The sequence below is a fragment of the Pempheris klunzingeri genome, chromosome 13 (genome assembly GCF_042242105.1).
Source record: "Pempheris klunzingeri isolate RE-2024b chromosome 13, fPemKlu1.hap1, whole genome shotgun sequence".
Taxonomy (NCBI): domain Eukaryota; kingdom Metazoa; phylum Chordata; class Actinopteri; order Acropomatiformes; family Pempheridae; genus Pempheris; species Pempheris klunzingeri.
In genome coordinates, this window is record NC_092024.1 from 16,897,414 (window position 1) to 16,919,730 (window position 22,317).

The window sequence follows — 22,317 nt, forward strand, 5'->3', positions numbered from 1 at the left end:
AAAGTACTGTGTAATAAACTTTGGCCAGCTCCCCGTGGTACTACAATGACGTCTTTGTGGCAAAATATCTTAAACTCTGACGTCGTAATCCACAGCTGTGGTTCCCTGTGAGGACACCATGTTGAGCTTGCTTTTCCTCCTTAGTCCAAACTCACAATGTTGATGAATAATCTATCAGAGAACAAAAGACTAATGACCTGATTGGCTGGTACAGTACAGTATGTAGATGGGCTATACAGAATAGCATTGATCCGTCCCTCTCCATTTCCCTTTCCCTCTTTCTCTCTCACCCATAGGACCTACCGGACAGATCAATAGTGCTCAACACATTATTGACCTCCGCCTGATACCTTTCACAGGGATAAAGACAGAGACATAAACACTGGATGGAGAGAAGGGAGAGGTAGGAAGAGACAGTGAATGTGTCTGTATCTGTGTGTGTGTGTGCGTGTGTGTGTATTTATGTGTGTCTCTGCCTGGAGAGGGTACTAATCTACATTCTGGTTCACACTGATATGTACCTCATCACTGTCTCCTTGACCTGCTGTCCTTAGCGCAGAGAGAGGGAGAGAGGGAGAGAAAGAGGGGGGCGGGGGAGAGGTGAAAGAGTGAGAATGGAAGAGAGTGAGTGTGTGGAGAAGGGAGGAAAAATAGCTGACTGTGGTGATCTAGCTAATTCATCAGCCCAGTCAAAACAGTGTGTTTCGCTCTGGAGCAACAGGATACGGCTGCTACTCTCACCGTCACGTCTGACAACAAATGCCCACACACACACACACACACACACACACAATCTCTGAAAGCCCAGCTGGTCCTCAAAATTGGCGCACACACACACACGCACACATGCTTCCCCAAAAACTGCTGCCAAGGTAGCAGTTCTGAACCAGACAGGCGGACTCATGCACACGCAAACACACATGCACACACACCGGATGACAGCACTAATACATGTTGCAGACACAACATCCACTTAGCCAACACTCCAGAGAGAAGGCAGAGAGGGTGAAAGACAAGGATATGAGGAGAATCAACACAACTGTGAACTAGAATATAGCCTCAACTAAGAACTTAAAACACTTTGGCATGAACTCATATTCTTATAAGCACATGAATTTAACGGAAGGGACCTTTATTCATTCGCACATATGAAGCTTTTGTCCTTTTGTTGCCCGGACAGCTTTCAGGTGATGTGAAAGGAGCACAAGAGAGCGTTAGCCTTGACAGTCATACATTGAGCAAAACGCATTGAAGCAGAACTTGTCAACAATCACTGAAGAGGTTTTAGGTCACTATGCCGTTTATGTCAAGTAACAAAATCATGACTTACAAAGCTAGACTACTATCACCCCATTTTATTGTGACACTGTGATCTTCTAATAAGTAATACCACGGCAATTTGATTTAATTCTTTATTTTCTTTTACATCCCTCATGTATTTTGTCAGAAGCTATTGTAATCTCTCCTGCAGTTTCACGTAACATCCCAGGCCAAAACTGCCGTCACATCAGGCTGTGCAACACGTGTATTGCAATTTTTCCCAACTTTATCACACAGCCAATTATCAAGTTTAATGGAGCGTTTTTCACTTTTTCCATTACAGCGCACTGATACTGCTGGTGGTATGGAAGAGGAAAAACAGAGGTTAAGGCAGAATGACGGCAGCTATCTTTTGAGGAAACAGTGCATTTTTATTCAACTGCAATAATGGCTTTACAGTAATGTTTGGAAAAACACATTACAAGTCATTTGAAAAGCTGGGTAATATTACTGAAAGCTGCAATATATATGTGTGGGCTGGTTTTAAATGGATTTTCAAAGATAGATAAAGAAAACTGGCTTCTGGTGGGTAAATCAAACCTGCAGCATTGCAGACAGACATTAACTGCACCTAATACAGCCCAGTTTAAATATTACATTTAAGTGAATAAGAAAAACTAAAATTACATCAGTGCAATCTGCCTTGACACCAGAAGGTACTGAAAAGCTCTAAGATGTAAACCAAAGAATGATGTTTACACTGCTTTATACTACTGTTAACTTGGAAAAGTTTAGAAAGGCAGATGAGATCTTTAAACACTCAAAAGACAATTAATATGTCTTTATTCCTCATATTCGCCTAATCCAACTGCTAAACAAGTATAATTGTAGAAAAAACGCAAAGTTTGAGAAATTATAAGAAACATTATTTTACTAAGATAACCCAAAACTAAACATCCCATTTATGTCACATAAAGCCGTCATTAGTATTATGGGTTTACACACAGACCTCCTGCAGTTGTTCTACAAAGAATACAAAGAAAACTAAGGCCCATCTTAAACTCCCTTTATCTCACCGTTTTGACATTTGCCCACTCGGCTCCATTTTCAAATACCTCAACTGTCTCTCGGTTGTGTCTTCATGTTGTCTACACTGCCCTCTCCTCCTCGGCACTACTAGGCATTGTGGGTAAACAGCTAGATTAGCCAATCAATCTTCTCTCGGGAACAGAGGTAGTGGTGGTGGTGGTGAGGGAGGGTGGGTGGAAGGGGCCAGGGAAGAGATAGGGAAAGAGGGAGAAAGAGAGGGGCAAAGAGGAGGAGAGACGGAGAGAGGGAGTGAGCGATAAGGCCAGTGAGACGAGAGGGCAGACTGGTGCGTTGGTGGAGGAGAGAGTAAGAGATATAGTGAAGAGGGTGGGAGGAAGAAGGGGAGGAAAGATGCAGATGTGGGGGTGTCGCAGAGAAATCACAAGCAGCGAGAAAACATGATGTGAAAAGGCTGGAGTGAAAATGCAAAGGAAGGAAAGATGAGTGGAGAAGGAGTGTGAGAGAAGTGACAAATGTAGGCAGATGTGTAAAAAAAGAGTGAAAAGCAGGAGAGCAGGTAAAAAACAGAAGATTGAGGGAGGAATCAAGTAGTAAGACCATCAACAACCTACGTGCTGTTAGCAGCAGATTTAATACTGTACATGCATATGGAACCTGTTTCAATATTTTCACAGTGCACCTTGTTATGTGAAAACACTTAGTTGAGCCCAGTAATGCTTATTCATGCATTTCTATCCACCTATTTTTTGGGGAAAAATTTGAAATGGTTCCGTTTTTACATTTAGCTGAAAAGGAAAAGTTGGCGAATCGATCGAGTGGAAAGACGAATGGAACCAGACAGCGAATAAATCATCAGATGTGTTTGGGGCAATGATGGGACATTCCTGAAAGTAAGACGCATAACGAGTGTAAATACAATATTTTCACCACGTTTTCCCATTCTTTGAGCTTTGACTTGCACCTTTTAAATAGTTGAAGTCTTTAAGAGCTAAAGCCCGGTGATTTTTACAGCATATCCCAGTAGAGGCGTCCCACCGTGACTGAAATGAAGACCGCCTCCACATAATGATGCTACCAGGATGTTCAGACTGATTCAACAATTAACACTGCTTATCACACCAACAGATCAATTAATGTACGACATGATGTTGGAATAATGCAACACAAGATGTATTATTGTCCGTGAATGCTAAAGACAACAACTAGCAGACATGTAAGCGCTGAAACACAACATGGGCAGACAAAATTTACTCTGTCCTAATCTGTTGGTGAAAGAATACAATTCATCAAATGTAGCTTGTCTTTTGTTTTTCTTACTTTCCAAATTTACTACATATCAAATAAAAACAATCTGTCGATATCAGCAATTCAGTAGATGCATTACAAACAAATGGTTAAAACCCTCAAAAACAAGACCTGTAAATTCTGGATTTAAGATATGTTAAGCCATTTAAGCCACAACTAAAAGCCTGTATAAATAGAGTAATTAAAAACACATCAAAACAATGATAAGAATCTCTATATGAGGAGGAAATGGCCTTCATCTGCTTTCCAAATGCTAAACCCTCTAAGTCTGCCTCTTCGGTGAATGAGATGCTTACAGTGCATAGATAGTTAAAAACAATGATAAACCTCAAACTTGACATAAATAACCACCAAGTCGCTCTAAGTCCATCCACAGCCCATCACCCCCTACGTTACTTTTATAACCAGTGTCAGGACTTTAAAAAAAAAAAAAAAGTCATCTTGACTGTAACCATAAACCTTTGCTGCATCTCTGCACCCAGCAGAGAGAACTGTGATAATGCCTCTTAAATGCTGGCTTGCAATCTAGCAATCCTCAAAAGGCTGAGAAACTCTTTTGAGGTAAGGTGAAATATTGTTTTTTCTTCTGATGCCTCTAACCGGCTCATTCTTTTAAAACCAGTAGAAAGGACCTGTGCTCAGAGACTAGCCTCAGGGGGCTGGAGCCAAAATTAAACCGGTCCCGTCTCCTTCGCTTTATCACCGTTAGGAGCAGACAGCGAGCAACCATGTAGCACACCCATCTATGTTTATATAGTCACACACACACACACAGGGTTAACTGGCACTGAGGGTGTGAGCCCCCCACCCTCCTTCTACGGGCTGGTTGCCAAAGATGCCCCCCGTCCAAAAATACACACACACACACACACACACACACACACACACACGCACACACAAATCCCTGGCTTAGCCTCGGCCCAGTGCTGGGATTACCGGATTAGAACTCTATTCCATTATCTCCCCACACTATACAGCACACACACGCACGCACGCACACACACACACACACAATGCCACACTGTCTTGGCCAGTGAGGACAGGCTGAAGACAGACGCACAGTGTCAATCACAACACATGACATTTACACACAAGGGGATACAGTTACAGTTTCTCCTCTTAGTGGAGAAAAAAATGGTTATAGTTACAGTATTAACAGGCAGCGTAATGACGCTGTTTTTAGTGGGACAACTCCTGCAAGAGACCGGGACCTGAGCATCCATGACAGCAAGCAGCCAAACTGCTCAAGTGTCCTTGGGCAAGACACTGAATCCGTACAAACTACGGAAATCTGTTCCATAGCTGGCCATGAACTTTGACCTCAGAGTAGCATGACAAGGAAAAATAAGAACTTCTCCTTCATTGTTCACACTTTATCCTATTCCCTTTGCTCAAAGGCAGCGAATGATTTTAGATTGCACCCAAAAACAGGATAAAAATCACCATAAAATATCACAAGTATTACAATTTTCAGAGTTCAGTCAGTGTTATTAATATAGTCAAAAATTGCACATTTGCCTTACAATCTGTAAAGCATTCAACAGCCTCAGCTCTTAGACACTCAGACTCAGAATTGAGATCACGAGTTTCTCTCATGACCCCTGAAGACACTATGGAAATACAAAAATTGTAAGTGATTTTGGACACCCCTCGTTCTGAAAGTAAAGGTCCCATTCATCTTCTTGCAAGACATTTTTGAATACAGCACTTCTAAGCCTTGGAAAGAAGTGATTCTTTATAATGAGTCCAAAAGGTACAAGCCTGCGTCTACAGAGAAGGAGAAACTGACGACGACTATTGTGTATTTTGTTAAGAAACATCCAATCACATAGCTTCACAATAGGTCAAATGATACTTTTTTTCCCCAACAAAAATGCTAAATAGCCCATAGATGCTTTCAACTGTTCATCTTCTGGTTTTTGATTACTTAAAAGACATAAGGAGGGATTTGAAAACATCACCATGAGGCATTTTTCCAAATGTTCTTGCAATATTCATTCAATCAACAAATAATTGTGGATTAATCAATTTGGAAAATAAGTGTTAGCTACAGCCCAACTTCCTGCTAACACAAACATGGCAGAACAACACGGCATGAAAACAGATTTTGACATCAAAATTATTTGTTTGATTAGTTTACTTTGTAGTCAGTTACATCTTAAACATGTTATAGTTTGATGTCCAGTACAGCTAATGAGTATTTTCCCCATCCAAATGTCCTTAGGGTGCATGCCGTCCTCTATCTGCTCATGCAGGTGCCACTTCTAGACTCCACACACACATTCAGCCTTACTATTAGGATATACAGTATTTACACGTGTCTCAAGCAGACATACACAGAAAAATACTTGGCTTCATGGTGAGTAAAGATTGTTTTTCGGTAAAAAGAAAAGAAGTGGCTGCAGAGCCCGTCTATCACTTACGTAGTCATGGAAGGCCTTCGCCTCGCTGGAGTGCTCGCATGTCTCCCTTCGGTCTGGAGCCGCACAATACAAATCCCAGAATACACTGAAATGGGGGGTGGAGGGTGTATGGGGGGGGGAGAGGTCAAAGGTTAGCAAACAGAGTAATACAAGCAAATGTATAACAGCTATTCATAACCCATTCACACACTCTCACTATCTCCCTGGCGCTCTTAAACTGCCTCTTATACACTTGAGCATCACTGTAAGAGGGACACAATGCCAGTGTCACCCCCTCAATCAACCTCTCACTCACTCACAATACACACACACACGCTTACATTACCATTGCATGGACATTTCAATGACTGCATCCATGTCTTCACCCTAAACTTTGAGTAAAATACCCTCTTGTGTAAGTGATGACTGGCAAACCGCCTCACAAGGAGGGATTTTGTTCATCATTATTTGGACATCAAGAGCACACAGACACACACACAGTTTCAGTCTAAGTGAATTAATCATAATGCTAGCAGCTCGTGTGCTACCTGTCTAAGAGGTTTTAATTGAACCCGTCTTTGTGCATCGATTTAGTGGAAGTGCTGTAAACTGAGTCTAACAGCGACATGGCTAACGAGAGGGCTAATCAAGCAACTTCCCATGACCTGGCAATTGGCGATGCATACAGACATGGTGAACCCCAAACATCTGGAAGTTTTCATACACCTCTGAACTTCATAAAACACCAGCACATTTGGGAGGCTTGCTGCAATCCCATGATGAGAAAACAAACTCAAATTCGAGCACATTAAGTGGAGTTTATGGAATATGTTTATCTCAAAAGTTGACATCCATGCGAAGGACGCAGCGTGTGGTTGAGCTACAGAGGAGCACACATGATAAGGATGTTAGTGTGTTGCTCAAGGACACATCAACAGGGGGAAATGCTTAGAGGCAATTGGACTTAAACCTTCCAGTCAAAAAGTATCCTTTTTCACTATGAGCTCAGAAAAAGAATGAAGAACTAGCCCCTTCTTGTTCACCCAAACATCCTGACTGGTTTACCCACAGTTAAACGATGAACTCTGTCAACTGGAGGGAAAAAAAAAAAAAAAAGTGTTGATTTTATGAATGCATTTGTTTTATTACACCTCTTATGTGCAAAGGAAGAATCTACATCTAGATTTATAGTCGTCATTCTTAATTGAACAAAATAACTTATTCTTTAGATTTACCCAGGCTTGTATGCTTTCAAATTATTATTCTGTTCCTTCATTTTCTTTTTATTAAAACACGTCCTTGGTCTCATATTGCTGATTGTGCTCTATAGGCCTAACGTTCATTCCTCTGACTCAGCACAGTCACCCCCTGAGGTGAAATGTTACACTAGATATTGTACTTTTTAAGAGCATTTATGGGTATATTTACAAGTGGGTGTCTAACATCCACAGGTTTTTAAATATTTGTCCCTCCGTAGTATGTACAGTACTAATTTCAGTCCAGTGTCCTTCAGTAACGCGGCGATTCTATTCTGAATCCAGCGGCACAGTTTCTGTGTGAAAAAGTAAGTGAAAAGACTTGACCTTAAAGGCATGAATAAATTCTACCATTATAAACAATATCGACATTGGTGTTTAAAGCGTTAAACAAGAGTGGCAAGGACCACGTGATCTGCATGTGCAATAAAACTGTAATAATGTATTCAAGTTCTGCCAGGCATGTTTAATTGCAAAGACTTTGGAAGCAAATGTAAGAAGGTTTAGCACTCAAGTCTTACGTAGTGAGATTATTGTGTAGTCCGTGATTTAAAAGGATAAGGATGGTGATATTCTATATCTTCTTATTGTCAACAAATCCCCTGAAAAGACCAAAAGTAGTAATGAATTGACCCAGATAAGTATTGTCTGTGTAGCCAAAGCCTGATATAGCTTATTACTGAGCAAAAGAGCCTTACTGTTGTCCAAAAACTACTTAAAAACACATAAATGAGTCATATAGTTGCACTGGGTAACAACATTTTTCATGATAATTAACGGGGTCAGACCGTGACCTCCCGCACGCGCTGGGTTGGTTTGCAGCTGAGTGTGAAGCAGCCGGGATGAGAGTCAGCATCTCAAAGTCTGAGGACGCAGTTCTGTTGAAAAATGGAGGATTGGTCCCACTGGGTTGGAAGCCAGTTGCTAGTATCTCAGGGTCTTGTTCACGGGTGAGGGCAAAATGGAGCGTGACATGGACGGATGGATTAGTGCGGCGTCAACAGTAATGTGGGTACTGTATCGGACCGTTGTTGTGGAGAGGGGGCCGAGCCAGAGGGCAAAGTTCTCAATTTGCTGGTCAATCTATGTTTCAACCCTCACTTATGGTTAAATTGGGGTAGTGACCCAAAGAGCGAGATAGGATAGGGTGAGGAGCTTGGACATCTGGGGGGAATTCGGAGAAGAGCCTCTACTCCTTTGCATCGAAAGTAACCAGTGAAGGTGATTCGAGCATCTGATTAGGATGGGAGGAGACTGGGAGGAGACCCGGGGCAGATCCAGAACTCGCTGGTGGAATGATATCTCATTTGGCTTGGGAATGCCTCGGGATCCCAAGGGGGAGCTGGAAAACTTTGCTGGGGTGAGGGACATCTGGAATACCTGGCTTGGCCTGCAACCAACGCAACTCAGCCCCAGAAAAGTTAAGCACCTATCTTAATGAAGTCAGACTTGTCTGTAACCTTTCCTTTTCTGGTCAGATTTTCTGCTAACCTCACTAAATCTCACATTTTCAGATAAATCCAGGAGGGCTTTATTCAAGTCTCAATAATCTTCTCTACAGTCATACATAGACATGGACTCTTCAGTTCAACCTTTATAATGATCTGCAAAAGGTTAAGGATTCAGTATCATTACATTGGAACCACAAGATATTCCTCAGCGATGGTCATTCAGTGCACTTACATCAACTGGGTCCTCAGGAAGCTGCATCATATATCACTAATACACTTGAAGTGTGTCAGGCTGGATTTAAAAATGTCCTGGTGGGTAGGGTAGAAATCGACTGATTCTGACTGCTGATGGTCATCATGTAAACCTGGGTTTTACAGTAAACATGTTGTGTGATCCCCTGCCTCGTCCTGATTTCTCCAAATAGCCAGATTTCTAAGACTTAAGTGTGAGCCCCAGGTGACAATGACCAAAAAACGAGTAAAACCGCTGATCAGTGCTTAAGGTGATGACCCTAAAGGTCAAATCTTAGCCAGGGGCAGAAATGACAGGAGGGGGTGGAAGGTGGAAGACAGCAGAGGGAGAGGTGGCACAAAGGAAGATGGAATGCAAAGGGTTAATCTGCTAAGAATCCCTCTTCCACATGAACAAAGGAGAAAAGTGGGAGGTGGGGGGGGGCACACAAAGGGTGACGAGGGGGTGAGGAGGGGGAGGGGAGTACAGAGGGGGGAGTCCATTCCCTAACCATCTGGATCTATTGTTTCAGGAACAGGGGTGAAGGATGGAGAACTGGAGGAGGGGAGAGGGGAAAAGACGGGGAGGGAGGGGTCACGCCCTCAGTGAGTCTGGTTAACCCCAAAGCTGAGACTCTGGCCTCCCACCTATGGAAGTCATTTTTTATCATGACTGACATCGAAGTGTCATCATTTACATTCAAATTTTGTATTTTTTTCCAAGTATGTGAATATCTGGATGCTTACATAAAATAGGAGCTTAATGTATTCAAAATTGAATGATACTCCATTTGTGAGACTTCAGACCTGAAACTACTATTTGTGCATATGACAGTAATGAATTATGTAGGGTCTGGAAGGATAATAGAGTCCTATCAATGAGTGGGGAGGGTGGAATGCACAGCTTGAGGCGTGTACTGTAAGAACTGTTAACAAACCCAGGCGAATAAAATGGATTGGCTTACTGTAGACAACAACTAGCTTTTCTTCAAACTGGAAGAAGAAAATGACACTCACCACCACCACGAATGGAGGAATCCAGGGGGCTCCCCTAATGTAATATTCTTCTCCCATCGAATCTGGAGGAGAGGAGAGGAGAGGAGAGGAGAGGAGAGGAGAGGAGAGGAGAGGAGAGGAGAGGAGAGGAGAGGAGAGGAGAGGAGAGGAGAGAGAGAAAAGTCACTTGCGACCACTAGAGAGAGGATTATGTCTGCAGGTCCAGGGGTTAAGAACATATAATCAGTCAGTCTCAAACTGTCAATGGCCTCGAATGTGATGATAGACATCTTTGTGGCTCTCTTCCTTCTGTTATGTCTCTGTCCTGTTTCCCCTTTTTTTTTTTTTTTACATGTGTGCTTACAAGTGTTTTGAACACAGGGAACAGCTCAATCATATACTTAGTCTATCATTCATTCATTCATTCATTCATTCACTGTTGGCCTGTCTGCAACAAAACAACCCTTAGTGGGATTAAATAGGGTATACAAACACCCCAGTGCCTGCGTATGTCCACAGACAAACTGCATCAGTTGTTTTTACACCAAGATTCACCATGGGAGACAGTGAGTATGATCTGGTGTAACTTCATAGGATTTCCTTTTTAAAAATTGATGCAACACCTCACGCTCTGTTATCACATTTAGCATGTTTGCAGTGACAATACAAGTTGTTGTAAACATCCACTAGAGCTTATAGTATGTATAGTTTTACTAATGAAAAGCTGTTTTACATTAAGGTCCAAAAGAAACGTGTTTTAGAAACGTCACTGGAGATTTTTCATCTCTTCTCCTTAGCTCTTATAAGCAGTTTCAACAAAAGAAAGACAACTGGTTAAAGTCATGCATGCCATCTTACCTCAGACAGGAAGGTCTGTGCGGACTTCTGTGCTCCCACATGTAGCAGGTACTCGTACACATATAATGCTAACCTGGAATGCAAAGGATAGGAGTTGTTAGTGACCAAATTCAGCTTCCAAGACCAACACAGTATCAGACTCTTCCTACTGGCACTTAATTCTCCACATTTTGCAACCAGGATCAGATTTATTTGGGTGTCCCACTTCATTCTCTAGCAAACACACCAGAAATTGGCAACCAAACGCAGACTGACCATTTTCAGTCCCAGCAAGTATAGCCAAATTAAACCAATTAAGTATTAACAGACCAACATTGGATACAAAAGTAGCTTAAAAAGGTTTTGCTTGTTCGCTTGTTAACTGTTTTGTGACTGTGACGTCTGAATGGATGACAGAAAAGAATCGTGCAGAGTGTCTGAAAACAGCAGAAAAGTCAAGATGCCCATGTTCAAAGTAGGGAGGATGATCGGGTACTTTTTCTGTTTCCTCAACACGTAACCTATTGAAACAATTAGCAAACAGAGGGAAAGGTTACATTTTGTTTGCTTGTTGACTTTCTTAATCTAGTCTGTTTCTCAACAGTAACGAACTTCCCACTGAAACTAACTTCCCACTCATTGCCCTGGTATTAATACCTGGAACAACTGGTGTTTGCTTGCAGTATGAATGAATACTACACACATCGACTCAGTCTTGAGGCTTGTGTTTGACCAGTCAGCAGTGTTCACTTCTGTTGCCTTCATATTCATAGTTCCTGGAGCTATTAAAGAAGGTTCCTGGAAAATTTGTAGCAATCAAAAAGGGCCACATCATCTCAACAGCATTTCTGTGGCCTGTGTGCATCTTACCAAACCTAAGCATCCAAAATCAGTCACATAAGAAGCTGAGATACACCTGTCAACCTGTATGAAACATACTGTGTTCTGACTAAACACACTAGACACTGACAGAATTAGCTGCAGATGACAGGCATTCCCACTAATTTCAAAAATGTTTATAAAGCTGACTTTTTTTTTTGCTTAAATCATTGCAATTATAACAGACCAGCCACACTTGATAACAGCAATCCACCAGGGTCTATTAACACACACAAGAACCACGCTGTGGAGTGGGAAACCCCCATTGGCCCAACATTGTACTCCTAACGCCTTCACTTAGTTGTGTTTAATAGGCTGTTAATGGACCATCAATCGACCGGCAGCATGGATATGACAGTGCCCTGTGTGCCCAGAGCAGACAGTCCTCTGACAGGCCAATAAGGTCCTAATGAGAAGGACAGTAGCTCAGTGTCATAGTCCCCATCATTAGTCAATGAACTGATCAATGAAACATGGTTTTTAGATAATAAGGCTGTTGTGAAGTTGGTTTTAAACCACTGACAGCCCATTTCACTTTCCACTGCTGTTTTCCCTCAAACTGTTGTTGTTGAATGGTGGGATGAAAGGACGCCTATTTAAGCACATTTAGTGCATTTAAGCACTCGGGATATATAGTTGGACATTAAAAATTTTGGATAAGAAGCTGATAAGTTCTCATTATCAACATGTTCTAAGGAAATTAAATAGGATAACTTAATAACTGGACTCAATGTGCCAATACTCAATGCCAATTTCTGCATCTTCATGCTGCTGCGATGCTCAGCGACAGGGTGAAACCTCAGGATGCCTCTTTCGTGGCTATGGGGAACTCCTTACAGGACAGGACTCAAACTGGACTGTAATAACTGGTCAATGAATCAATCAAAAGAAAATGAATCTAACTTTTTGGGCAATTGACTAATCTTATGTAATTTTTCAAGTAAATGTGCCAAAATGAAAATGTACATCCCAAGGGTTTTCATTTGTGAGCCAATTCATGGGTTTTTACTCCTTTTCTTTGTTTTCCTATATAGGAAATTGGATATTTGGGGATTTGGATGGTTGCTTGGATAAAACTTGACATTACACAACATCACCTTGTGCTAAAGGATATCGTGGTGGTCATTTTTCACTGCTATCTGATGTTTTATTGACCAGATGGTGAATTTCCCCAGTGTTAACCAAGGAAATAATTGCAGATTAACTGATGATAAAAATACTGGTTAGCTGCAGCCCTAACCGTAACCATGATCATTTTAAATCTAAGTTTCAGACGAATATTCAGACCCAATGGTTTTACTTTAGTGGTTCTTCTATTGTAGTTTCTATTTTCTACCTACTGTTTTTATGATTGTATATATACATTTTTGCAGCACATGTGATTTGTATAAATATCCATTGAGGAAAGAGGCTATAATGTATGGAATTTGTATATTTAGTTAAAACTCTATACTTATGGGTGAGTCTATGAAAATAATCACATATAAATATGCACAATGTAAATGTTGTATTGGAAATTGTGAAGAACCACAGACTTGGGCGACGGTCGAGACTGGAAATCTTTCATTTACTTACTAATACGCTGAATGCCTTGAATCAAGCAACAGGACAAGCACATGAAAACAACAGCAGATGCAACAACTGCTCTAATGTGTTGTGAAGGAGATACGATCAGTGACTGACCTGTTCTTTCTACTAATAATATGCAAATGTTTAAAATATGCATTCTTAGTACGCAAATGCAGTCCGTAAAAGATATGAATCGGCAAACAGAATAACTGTAGTTTGGAGCTGATGATCATTACAGGATCACACCTTGTCCTTCACGTAGACACGACGCAGTCAGGGGACATTTTCTAAACATCATCACAGCAGGAGGGGTGGCAGCCGGCAGACTGAAATACAGGCTTCTTAAGAATTTTATGATGAAGTCTGTTTTTAACATAGCAGAAGATCTAAATACAAAAGCAATAGAGTTCTTTTTCGAGCGCAACACACAGTCTGTTCTGCTTGGATGTCAAAGCCATCTGTACTCCACATACTAATATTAAGTGGTATTTGGTGCATATGATAAAGTATGCAGGACGATGCTGATGATTCAGACACAACTGTGAATAAAGTTTCAAGGCTGTGCACAACTTCTCATACTCAAACAGGGCACTGAAATAGCCATTCAAGACTACAAACTATTGCTCATTGAGTTCTCTTCAGCGGTCCCCCAGAATACCCCTTTTCAGACTGACACAGTGGTTGAAAGTGCAGCATCTGATCTGGCCTGAGCATAGACTTTGTGTAACCGAATATTATTTAAGTGACTCCCTCACTTGTCTGATGATGAGAAAAGTTCAAGAGATCCAGAGCATCCAGAGAGAGAAACAAACTGAAACTTTACTTGGTACTCTCTTTAATAGTTATAGTTTCTATAGTTATCTATAGTTTAGTTTCTGTAACATGCATCAAACCAAAGTTGCAGATCTACGTCTCACTGAACGATGCTGACCACAGATCAAAGTGTGACAAAAATCTTACACTAGGAATTGTTCAACAGTGGGCTGAACATGCATTTAGTAGACCTGCACCTCCTATAGAGGGAATAATTGTTTCAACGTGCAGCACAGCGTAGTGCAGTGCATGTCTCTCTGTATATGTACAGCAGGCCGTCCTGCTCAGGAGGTAATAAATAGCTGAGGGTGTTTCCCTCTTGCAGATAGTCACCAAGATAAGAAAACATACATGAGTAGGCGGACATTCAGACAGCCAGATGAACAAACAAACAAAGCAGAACTGGCCTTGAATTGTAAACCTCCCAGAGTGATTTACACTGGTTAATATTATTCAATTCTAAATGCATGTATTGTACTGCGCAATAATACCATATCTAACAGCAAGAGTACATCCTGGCTGCATCAACTGCAACTCTGTTAAGACACACACACACACTTCCTTGACCACTTTAGCCAGGGGAATCTGACCACTTTCTGATCCTCCTAACCAATTTGTAGGTCACAAAACTCTCTGTGACCGCTGGTGTAGAGTGTAAGTCACCGCCACTTGTAGGTCAGTCTAGCATTAGGGCCGCTCACACACCTGCGCAGCACACATGCATCATCGCTTTACCTCTGAACTTTGCCGTTTACTGGTCACACTAAAACAACCTGCATCTATACCGATTTCTATAGTTTTGAAAAGCTTCACAGGAAGCTTTAAAATACAGCAAGAGCCTCAAATATTGATACCGTTTGAATCTCCCCGTGCACTGCAGGTTTACTAGCTTGCTTAACACACATGCAGCCTTCTATAGGAGTTTGACTGGAAGAGAATAGTTAAGAACTTGGTCTTATGTCTGGGGATAGGAAGATCACACTGCAGATCCCCCCCAAGAGGCCTTCAATGAAATTTTTATGTGTAGTGTGTGTTAGTGTGTGTGTGTGTTTTCGTGTGGGTTGCAAAAGGGGCTGCATGTGCGTGCACCTGGCCTACTGCATTATTAAAGCTCAGTAGCTAGCTCATAGAAAAGGAAGAAGTTTGTGGAGGAGGAGGAAAGGGAGCAGCTATAAGGTAGTGGAATAAAGGAAGGGGAGAAAAAATTGTTTTGACTGGAACATAAGAGAGGGCATGCCCCAATTTTATAGAGGAGGAAACAGTAGGTGGTTGAGGGGATCAGAAGAGCTGTCAAGTCATGATGGAGGGGAAAGAGGACAGCAGTGGTGGTTTATGACAGCCAGAATGTGAAACTATATTCAAAAGCCAAGATAAAAAAATCTAAAAAAATCTGTGAGCTTGCTACAGCAACCCTGACTCTGGAACTTTTTAATGGTAAATGGTCTGGTGACGCCAAAGTTTTACACTGTAGAATCACAGGCTGCTCTCTTTTCCTCGTCTTTATCCTCTCTCACTCTGAAACATTTTCTTCCACCATCGCACCATGTGAGGTGACCTCCTGACCTCCCTGTCCGCCATTCCCACTTATGTTCCGAGACGGGACATGAGTGGGTTTCTGCTTACTCCCATAGAGCGAGAAATCCCCCTGATGTACACCAGCGGCACACCTGACATCCTGCCCGAGGCTCCCGACAAAACCCCCTCTTTAAACATGGATGAATCTGCCCGCCATATCTCCCTCTCTTCGGTCTCTCCCTTCCTCGTCCATCTCTCTCAACTCTGACGCAAAGCTGAGAGCAGCTGCTTCAGTCTGTCTCAATAATTCAACACTGAAGCGAGGGATGAGGACTTTGAGGGGCAGCAAAGGGTGAGAAGTGAGAGTTAGGAGGCAGATGGAGAAAGACATCAGGAGAGAAGAAAGAATCCGGGGTTCACGACACAGCAAAGGGAGGTGTGAGCTTGAGGTAATGAAGCGCCTGCTGATCTTCCCACAAACATACACATGAGTCTGACAACTCGGTACCACTTCGGTGCCCTAAATCTGCTGACTGGTCCGGCCGCTCTGAGGAATAAAGCCATGATCATTCACCTGTGTGGAGCCTCTTATTTACCTCTAGGTTCTTCAGCTGCAGTATAGCAGGATCTCCCATTAACCATGAACACAGCACAGGGGTCGAAAACAATTACATCTAACAAAGTTTAATGAAAGCATGTACAGATCTTAGCTGGCTTTGTTAACGGCGACTCTTAGCAAAGGAAGTCCCCTTCAGATACTGGCTTCTATTTCAAATTTGACGCACAGAAGTTTGTTGGATTGATATTTCAGATTCGTGTGAAAACTCTGCAGATTGTTTCATTGTTAGTAAACGTGCGGCATGTATCTCCTGAGCGAACAACAGGCATCGAGACGGTGGCATGCAGACAAAGGGATTGAAGGGCTACAGCTCCCCAAGCTAACACCACCTAAGCTTCCTGACAATTCAGCCACTGAAAACGCCTGTATTTCTGCTCTCCTGCGTGCAAGCGGCGGCGGCGATTACATGGGAGTTTATTCCCCAGCACTCGTTCGCACAACTCGGGGTGACTGAAGCAAATCTGTACGGGCCACAAAAGTTAGGAGGCGCAGCTCTCGTTGCGCGGAGATGGCAGCAGCAGCAGCGGCAGCGGCAGCGGCGGCGGCTCTCCGTTGACCGAACGCACGCATGGATACAATGTAGCCCCCGCGTTCGGAGACACTGTATCAACGTGGAACGTGGAGCAATTCTAGAACACGTTCCTGTGCTATTTTGTCGCAAAGCCCCAAACAGCTGTATTCTATTTTTACCTGCTGCTTCAGCGGGGCGACACAAAAAAAGCCAGCTAGCTTACAATGCACGGCGTCTCTCCAAAACGCATTGTTCCTCACACTGGGGCGAGATGGAACTTCAGCGGGATCCCCCATCCACGCTCCTCGCAGACAACCCAGAATGCACATTTTAAGCATTATAACCGGAGACACGTGCAGCCAACGCACCCTCTTTGTAGAAGCGGTGCAACTTTAGTCGCGAAAAAAAACCCCCGCCGCTCTCTCCGCTTTGCATTGGAAAGGAACAAGAAAGACAGGAGTGAAACTGGCAGCGTAGCTAGCTGCCTGGGCTAACTTAGCAGCCATGCCTGTGTAGTTGGGAGGATGGAAGAGGCGCCGCGGTACGCAAAGTCGCAAACACAACGAATAAACTATCGCAGCATCACTTTTGGGGCTTGCATGTTAACAAAAAAAAACCAGAAACGAGCTCGCCGAACATGCGTGCTGCTGCTGCTGGAGTGCCTGAGCTGCTTCACATCAGTTAGCAAGTTTAGCTACCTAGCACACTCTTCTTGGCTGGTTCTCTGTTGTGACAGTGCAATAATTTACTTACTTTTCTCTTGCTTGGCTATCGGAGGGGACCACAGCTCCTTTGCCCTTGCCGTACATCTTGGAGGCTGTTCTGATACTTTATTTTATCCCACTCGACACCTGTCAAAGAAAGCTACCAGGAAAACCTACTATCTCCATAGCTACCCAGTTAGTGTTGTCTCCCTATTTCTCCCTTGCGCTCTCTTTGCTCCGGTTTCCTTTTTTTTCTACATCCCCAACATTGCCCACAAATCAGGCAGGGTTTCAGCCGGGGGGAACTTGAAACAGTCCACTGGTGGAGCTTTTTTTTTTTTTTTTTTTTTTTTTTTTTTCAATCGCTGTTCCTGGATTCAGCTCACGCCCCCCCTGTTGTGAGACGGTGGGGGCTTCTTAAAGCCACAGTGTCTCGACTTTTTCTCGACTTCGCTCAAGTTCAAGTTCTCTTCTGGACGCCTTCAAGTTCAGGCCCTACGTTACATCTGTGTTCATGCACGGTGTCAAATTGTGAGTTTTATTGCAATTATGAAACTTTTATAGAACCATGGCATGTACAGCTGTATTGTGCATTTCAATGTTTCGTTTCCTCCTGGGGGAGACACTCGACTGGCCCAAATGCCTACATGGGTTGGCCCTGTGTGCCCCTCCAAAGTACGTCCATGTTCAGGCCAAGTACCTGTCCTGCAGTGAGATCTTAGGACGCACTCACACACACACTCACACACACACACACACCAAGCATCGATTCTTACCCTTCAAATAGAAGAGGTGCCCCTTATTAACGTTCACCACTGACCCGCAGACGGTCCGTGCACACCACTGATCGAGGCTATTAAGTTACCTGATTACATAACTGTAAATAGGAGTAACTTAATAGTTTTATTTCATGCATTACTAGGCCATTGATTCCCAAACTGGGATCCAGGGACTGCCGAGGGTCCTAACAGAGGTGCATGTGATTCCCAACTAATTGAGAAAACGTTGTATTCTTCTACTATTCAATAGTTTCATTATCTATGTTGTAAGGACAGATATTTAAAGATTTCACTGTAAATGAGGTCTGAGGACAAAAACACGTCTACTTTACATGTTCTCAGAAAAATACATTTTAGCAGCCTTGGCAGACAAAGTGAGCAATATGGACAAAATAATCTGTATTCTGTTCGTCTGTATTGTTCATTTTTTTGTCCATCCTTGCCATCAGTTTTGTTAAAGACGGCAGTTTCACAATTTCGTTTGTGGCTCCTAAAGTTGAAGTTTTTATCGAAGATTAAAAGCAGCAGTGACTGTCTTCATTTCAAGCTGGTTTTACCATTTACCTAAAAGTAAAACATGTAAGCATCTCATTCAGATATAGTACTTTCCATTACAGTGCAAGTGCTAGTAAATTACATTACAGTATTTTCATGGTCTTCTATATGCCGTAAACAGTCCTCATTTCATCCAGACTGTAAACATACAACGACATTTGATGATCAGAATGATTCGGGCATAATTCAATATTCACAGTTACACAACATTTGAATCAAGACCATCACGATGTAGGAAGCCACAGCTATTGTAAATGTTTATGTAGTGTCCAGGTATGCTGGTGGCTCTTGGTAACGATTTGTAAGTCTGTGTCATGTCCCTTTAAGAGTGTGTAGAGGGCAGTTGCAGACTTTGTGTGTGCACATGTGTGTGTATATGTGTGTAAGGCAGGGACAGGCAGTGTGTTCTGTTTTCGTGCTACTAGCTGTGGGAAGGGCACAGCTGACTGTCTGCATGCATGTGTGGGTGCGCGCACGCCGGTGTATGTTCGTGTGGAGACACGCGCATGCATGTTTGTGTGTGTGTGTGTGTGTGTGTGTGTGAGAGACAGAGAGAGAAAGAGAGAGAGAGAGAAGAGGGGGAAAAGAGAGACAGATAGAGAGGGAGAGAGTAAGAGAGAAAATACATATCTGTATGAGTGTGGTAGGGCTTGTTTTTTTTTTACATGAGAATACAAACACCTCATGATGAGCAGACAATATAAAAAAGGAGGAATAATGAGTAAGAAGACAAGAGGAGCGTTGTCTATATATATGATGAGAACTAGTATAGCCTATGTCGTGTATAGCAACACAGATGCACTGACAGATACAATAGACCGTAATGTCTCTGTCTATACTATGTGTACAGAGTGAATTGTACTTAAAATCACAATCTTGCACAAATGCAGAGCAGGACAGAGTAAGGAATTAATTTACTTAATTAATTCACTTGTGGAAATTAAATATACATGCATACACACAGAATAATCACCAGCGACTGGTCTGGTTGTGTGGTGTTATTTTTTTCTGTCTTTCTTTCTTTCTTCTTTCTTTTTTAAATCTGTTAATATTTCAGGCTACGTCCCCACTAAACTTGCTAAATTCACATGTGAAAAAAACCGACACTCACCCACACCAGCATTTCCAGGCTGTTTTAGTAACGATCTCCGTTCACACTGAAATGGCCAACCAATACATGAAAATTGTTAAATTTCCTCACAATTTAGTTGCTCTGATTTTTTTTCAGTGCCGTTGTCAGACAGCTGAAATGGGTATAAAATACTGATTTGAACGCAGCTCATGAAATCTATTGTAACAATTGTATGATTACAGAGTCGTCTGAGAAAATATGCATATTCAAAATGAGCGATCGCGCGGAGGGTTTTAGTTAGAACAGACAGGCATTATTTTCAAATCCACTCCAAAATGTGAGGCTGGCATTTTCAGGTAATCTTCTCTGGAGACCTTGTTCTCAACAAGCTAAATGTTCAGGTGTGAAAATGCCGACATAGCGCGGACAGAAGGCCAAAACGGTGAGATCAAGATGCATTTTCAAATTTAGCCGACTTAGTGTGAAGGCACTCGCAGAGAGGAAGAGAATGGGAGAAAGTGATGGTGTAGGTATCTTTTAAGCTCTAGACCACAAACTCTATCACTGTCTCATCATAGCACCGGTATTGATCCAAGAACCCAATGATCCCTGGGAACGCTGGCTCTTCCTCCTTTGCACAGAATAAACACGAGCAGCAGTGCACTTTCTGTGTTTCCTGTATTTTATCGAATGCAGATGAGCAGATAAGGTTGTTAGTCCACATGGTTCATTCCTGTCCATCCGTCTCACCCGTCCTTCCGCCATCTAGCCACACCACCTTCCAACTGTGCTGTTGGTCATGTTGTTCTGTATTTTACCCCTGAACCACTTATGGAAGATAATTCTAAAAAATTGTATTTTCAATTTGCGGATTAACAAACTAGAATGGAAATGTGGCAAAAAGTTGTGTATTGATCAAAGTAAAGGGAAACAGTTTTAGCAAATATATCATGATGCACACGAAGCGTGTGGCTTTGTCCACTGAAGCCAGAGAAGAGACGAAGCATAATGGCAAATGAAAACATCAGATCTGCGTAACGCTCCTCAGATTAATACACGACACAAACATAAACATAATATTTCCATCATTTTTTTCATTCATTTCGACTGTTGCTCTATTAATTACGATATCTCGTTTCGCCCTCTTTGTCTGCAATAGTTTAATAGCACACGACTCAGGGAGCATCAGCTGTTTCTCTCAGTCAACCACCTCTTAGTATCTAATTCACATTCTCTTCTGCCAATTTTCTGGAAACTGTTAAAATTCACATTGAAGTTTGGATTTGAAACACGAGCACAGTTTCAATTTTCTTCCATAATGGTGAAATCACACAGAGCTGATTTAGAGCCAGCCCAGTTATTCTTTGTACAATGTACTTGGTCAATAATGCATTACAGGGATATCAACTGACCCTGGATCTGCTCTAAATAATCTAATCACATCTCTGCCAAGAGCATGTGGCGTCTTGTGACTGCGTGTGACAACTTTCATTTGGTATGGGTTCAGACGGTTTTATTAGGCGCAGGTATGTATAGATAAATACATACCTGTGACCAATCTGTTTACATGCATACATGCAATGAAACCTCAGAGCTTCAGCACAGATTCATAAACTTTGCAAACTCAGTCATGGCTGCACTGCAGTTTATATTTGAACACACAATAGTTTGCCCTGAAACATAACAACTCTGGAGTCTTATTTGTTTTATTATTTGGTTTTCGGCACCTGGCAACGCTGCCCTCCAAACTTCCATTATGATCCCCCTCTCCAGCCCTCCCTTGCTTCTCCCTCTGGTATCTCTCTCTCCATCCTCCTCATCACTCTCTTCTTCCTCCTCTTCCACATCGTCGTCCTCTCCTCTGACCCACTTTCTTGCCTCCTCGCGCTATCTCCCTCTGTTCCTCCTCGCGCACCCACATCCTTCATCTCTATCTCCGTCTCTCTCTTTCTCCTCCCCCCTCCTTCCCCTTCTCCCCCCATTTCCGTTCTCCCTCTTCTCGTCTCCTGCTCATGTTCATGCTCCTCCACGCCTGTGCTCGTTCCTTCTTCTGCTTCTTCTGACTCCTCACCCCTCTCTTCCATTTCTTCCTCTTCTTCTGTGCCTTTACCCTCCTCTTCCTCTTCCTCCCAATGGATCTCCATGCTTCCACGCTCATGTAGCCTTACTGAATATTCTTATGCTGTGTTTTCTCCCTCTCTCAGCCTCTCTCTCCATCTTCATCTTCTGCATTCTCGTTCACCACTCCTACTCTTTCCTCCTCTCTCTCATCCTCTACCTCCTTCCCCTCTCCTCTCCCTTGTGTCCTTCTCCCTTGCCTTTCCTCCTTGTACTTCTCCTCCTCCTCCTCCTCCTCCTCCTCCTCCTTTCTCCTTCCACCATTGTGAGTCATTTAGTGCACTCTGTGCTCCTCTCACTACGCCACAGAGCCACTCAGGACAGACATTCATCAGCGGCTGAGATGATAGATGCTGCTCACCACAGCTCCAGCAGCCAGTTAGCCCGGGGTGATG

The 22,317-nt window shown here is 42.7% G+C and overlaps 1 protein-coding gene across 2 annotated transcripts in view; it reads right to left on the reverse strand.

The window, feature by feature from the left end:
• The window catches only part of LOC139211605 (single-stranded DNA-binding protein 3), a 32,907-nt gene extending 15,225 nt beyond the window's left edge, over nt 1–17,682 (reverse strand). The window contains exons 1-4 of one of the 2 annotated variants that reach the window (XM_070841870.1): nt 17,448–17,682; nt 10,810–10,882; nt 9,973–10,034; nt 6,039–6,123 (exon numbers count right to left, since the gene is read on the reverse strand). In XM_070841870.1, coding sequence (XP_070697971.1) covers nt 6,039–6,123; nt 9,973–10,034; nt 10,810–10,882; nt 17,448–17,503 — 276 coding nt within the window. In that variant the 5' untranslated portion in view covers nt 17,504–17,682. The remainder of the gene's footprint in view (nt 1–6,038; nt 6,124–9,972; nt 10,035–10,809; nt 10,883–17,447) is intronic. The other variant, XM_070841869.1, reaches the window with a different exon arrangement.
• Nucleotides 17,683–22,317: the final 4,635 nt, after the last annotated feature.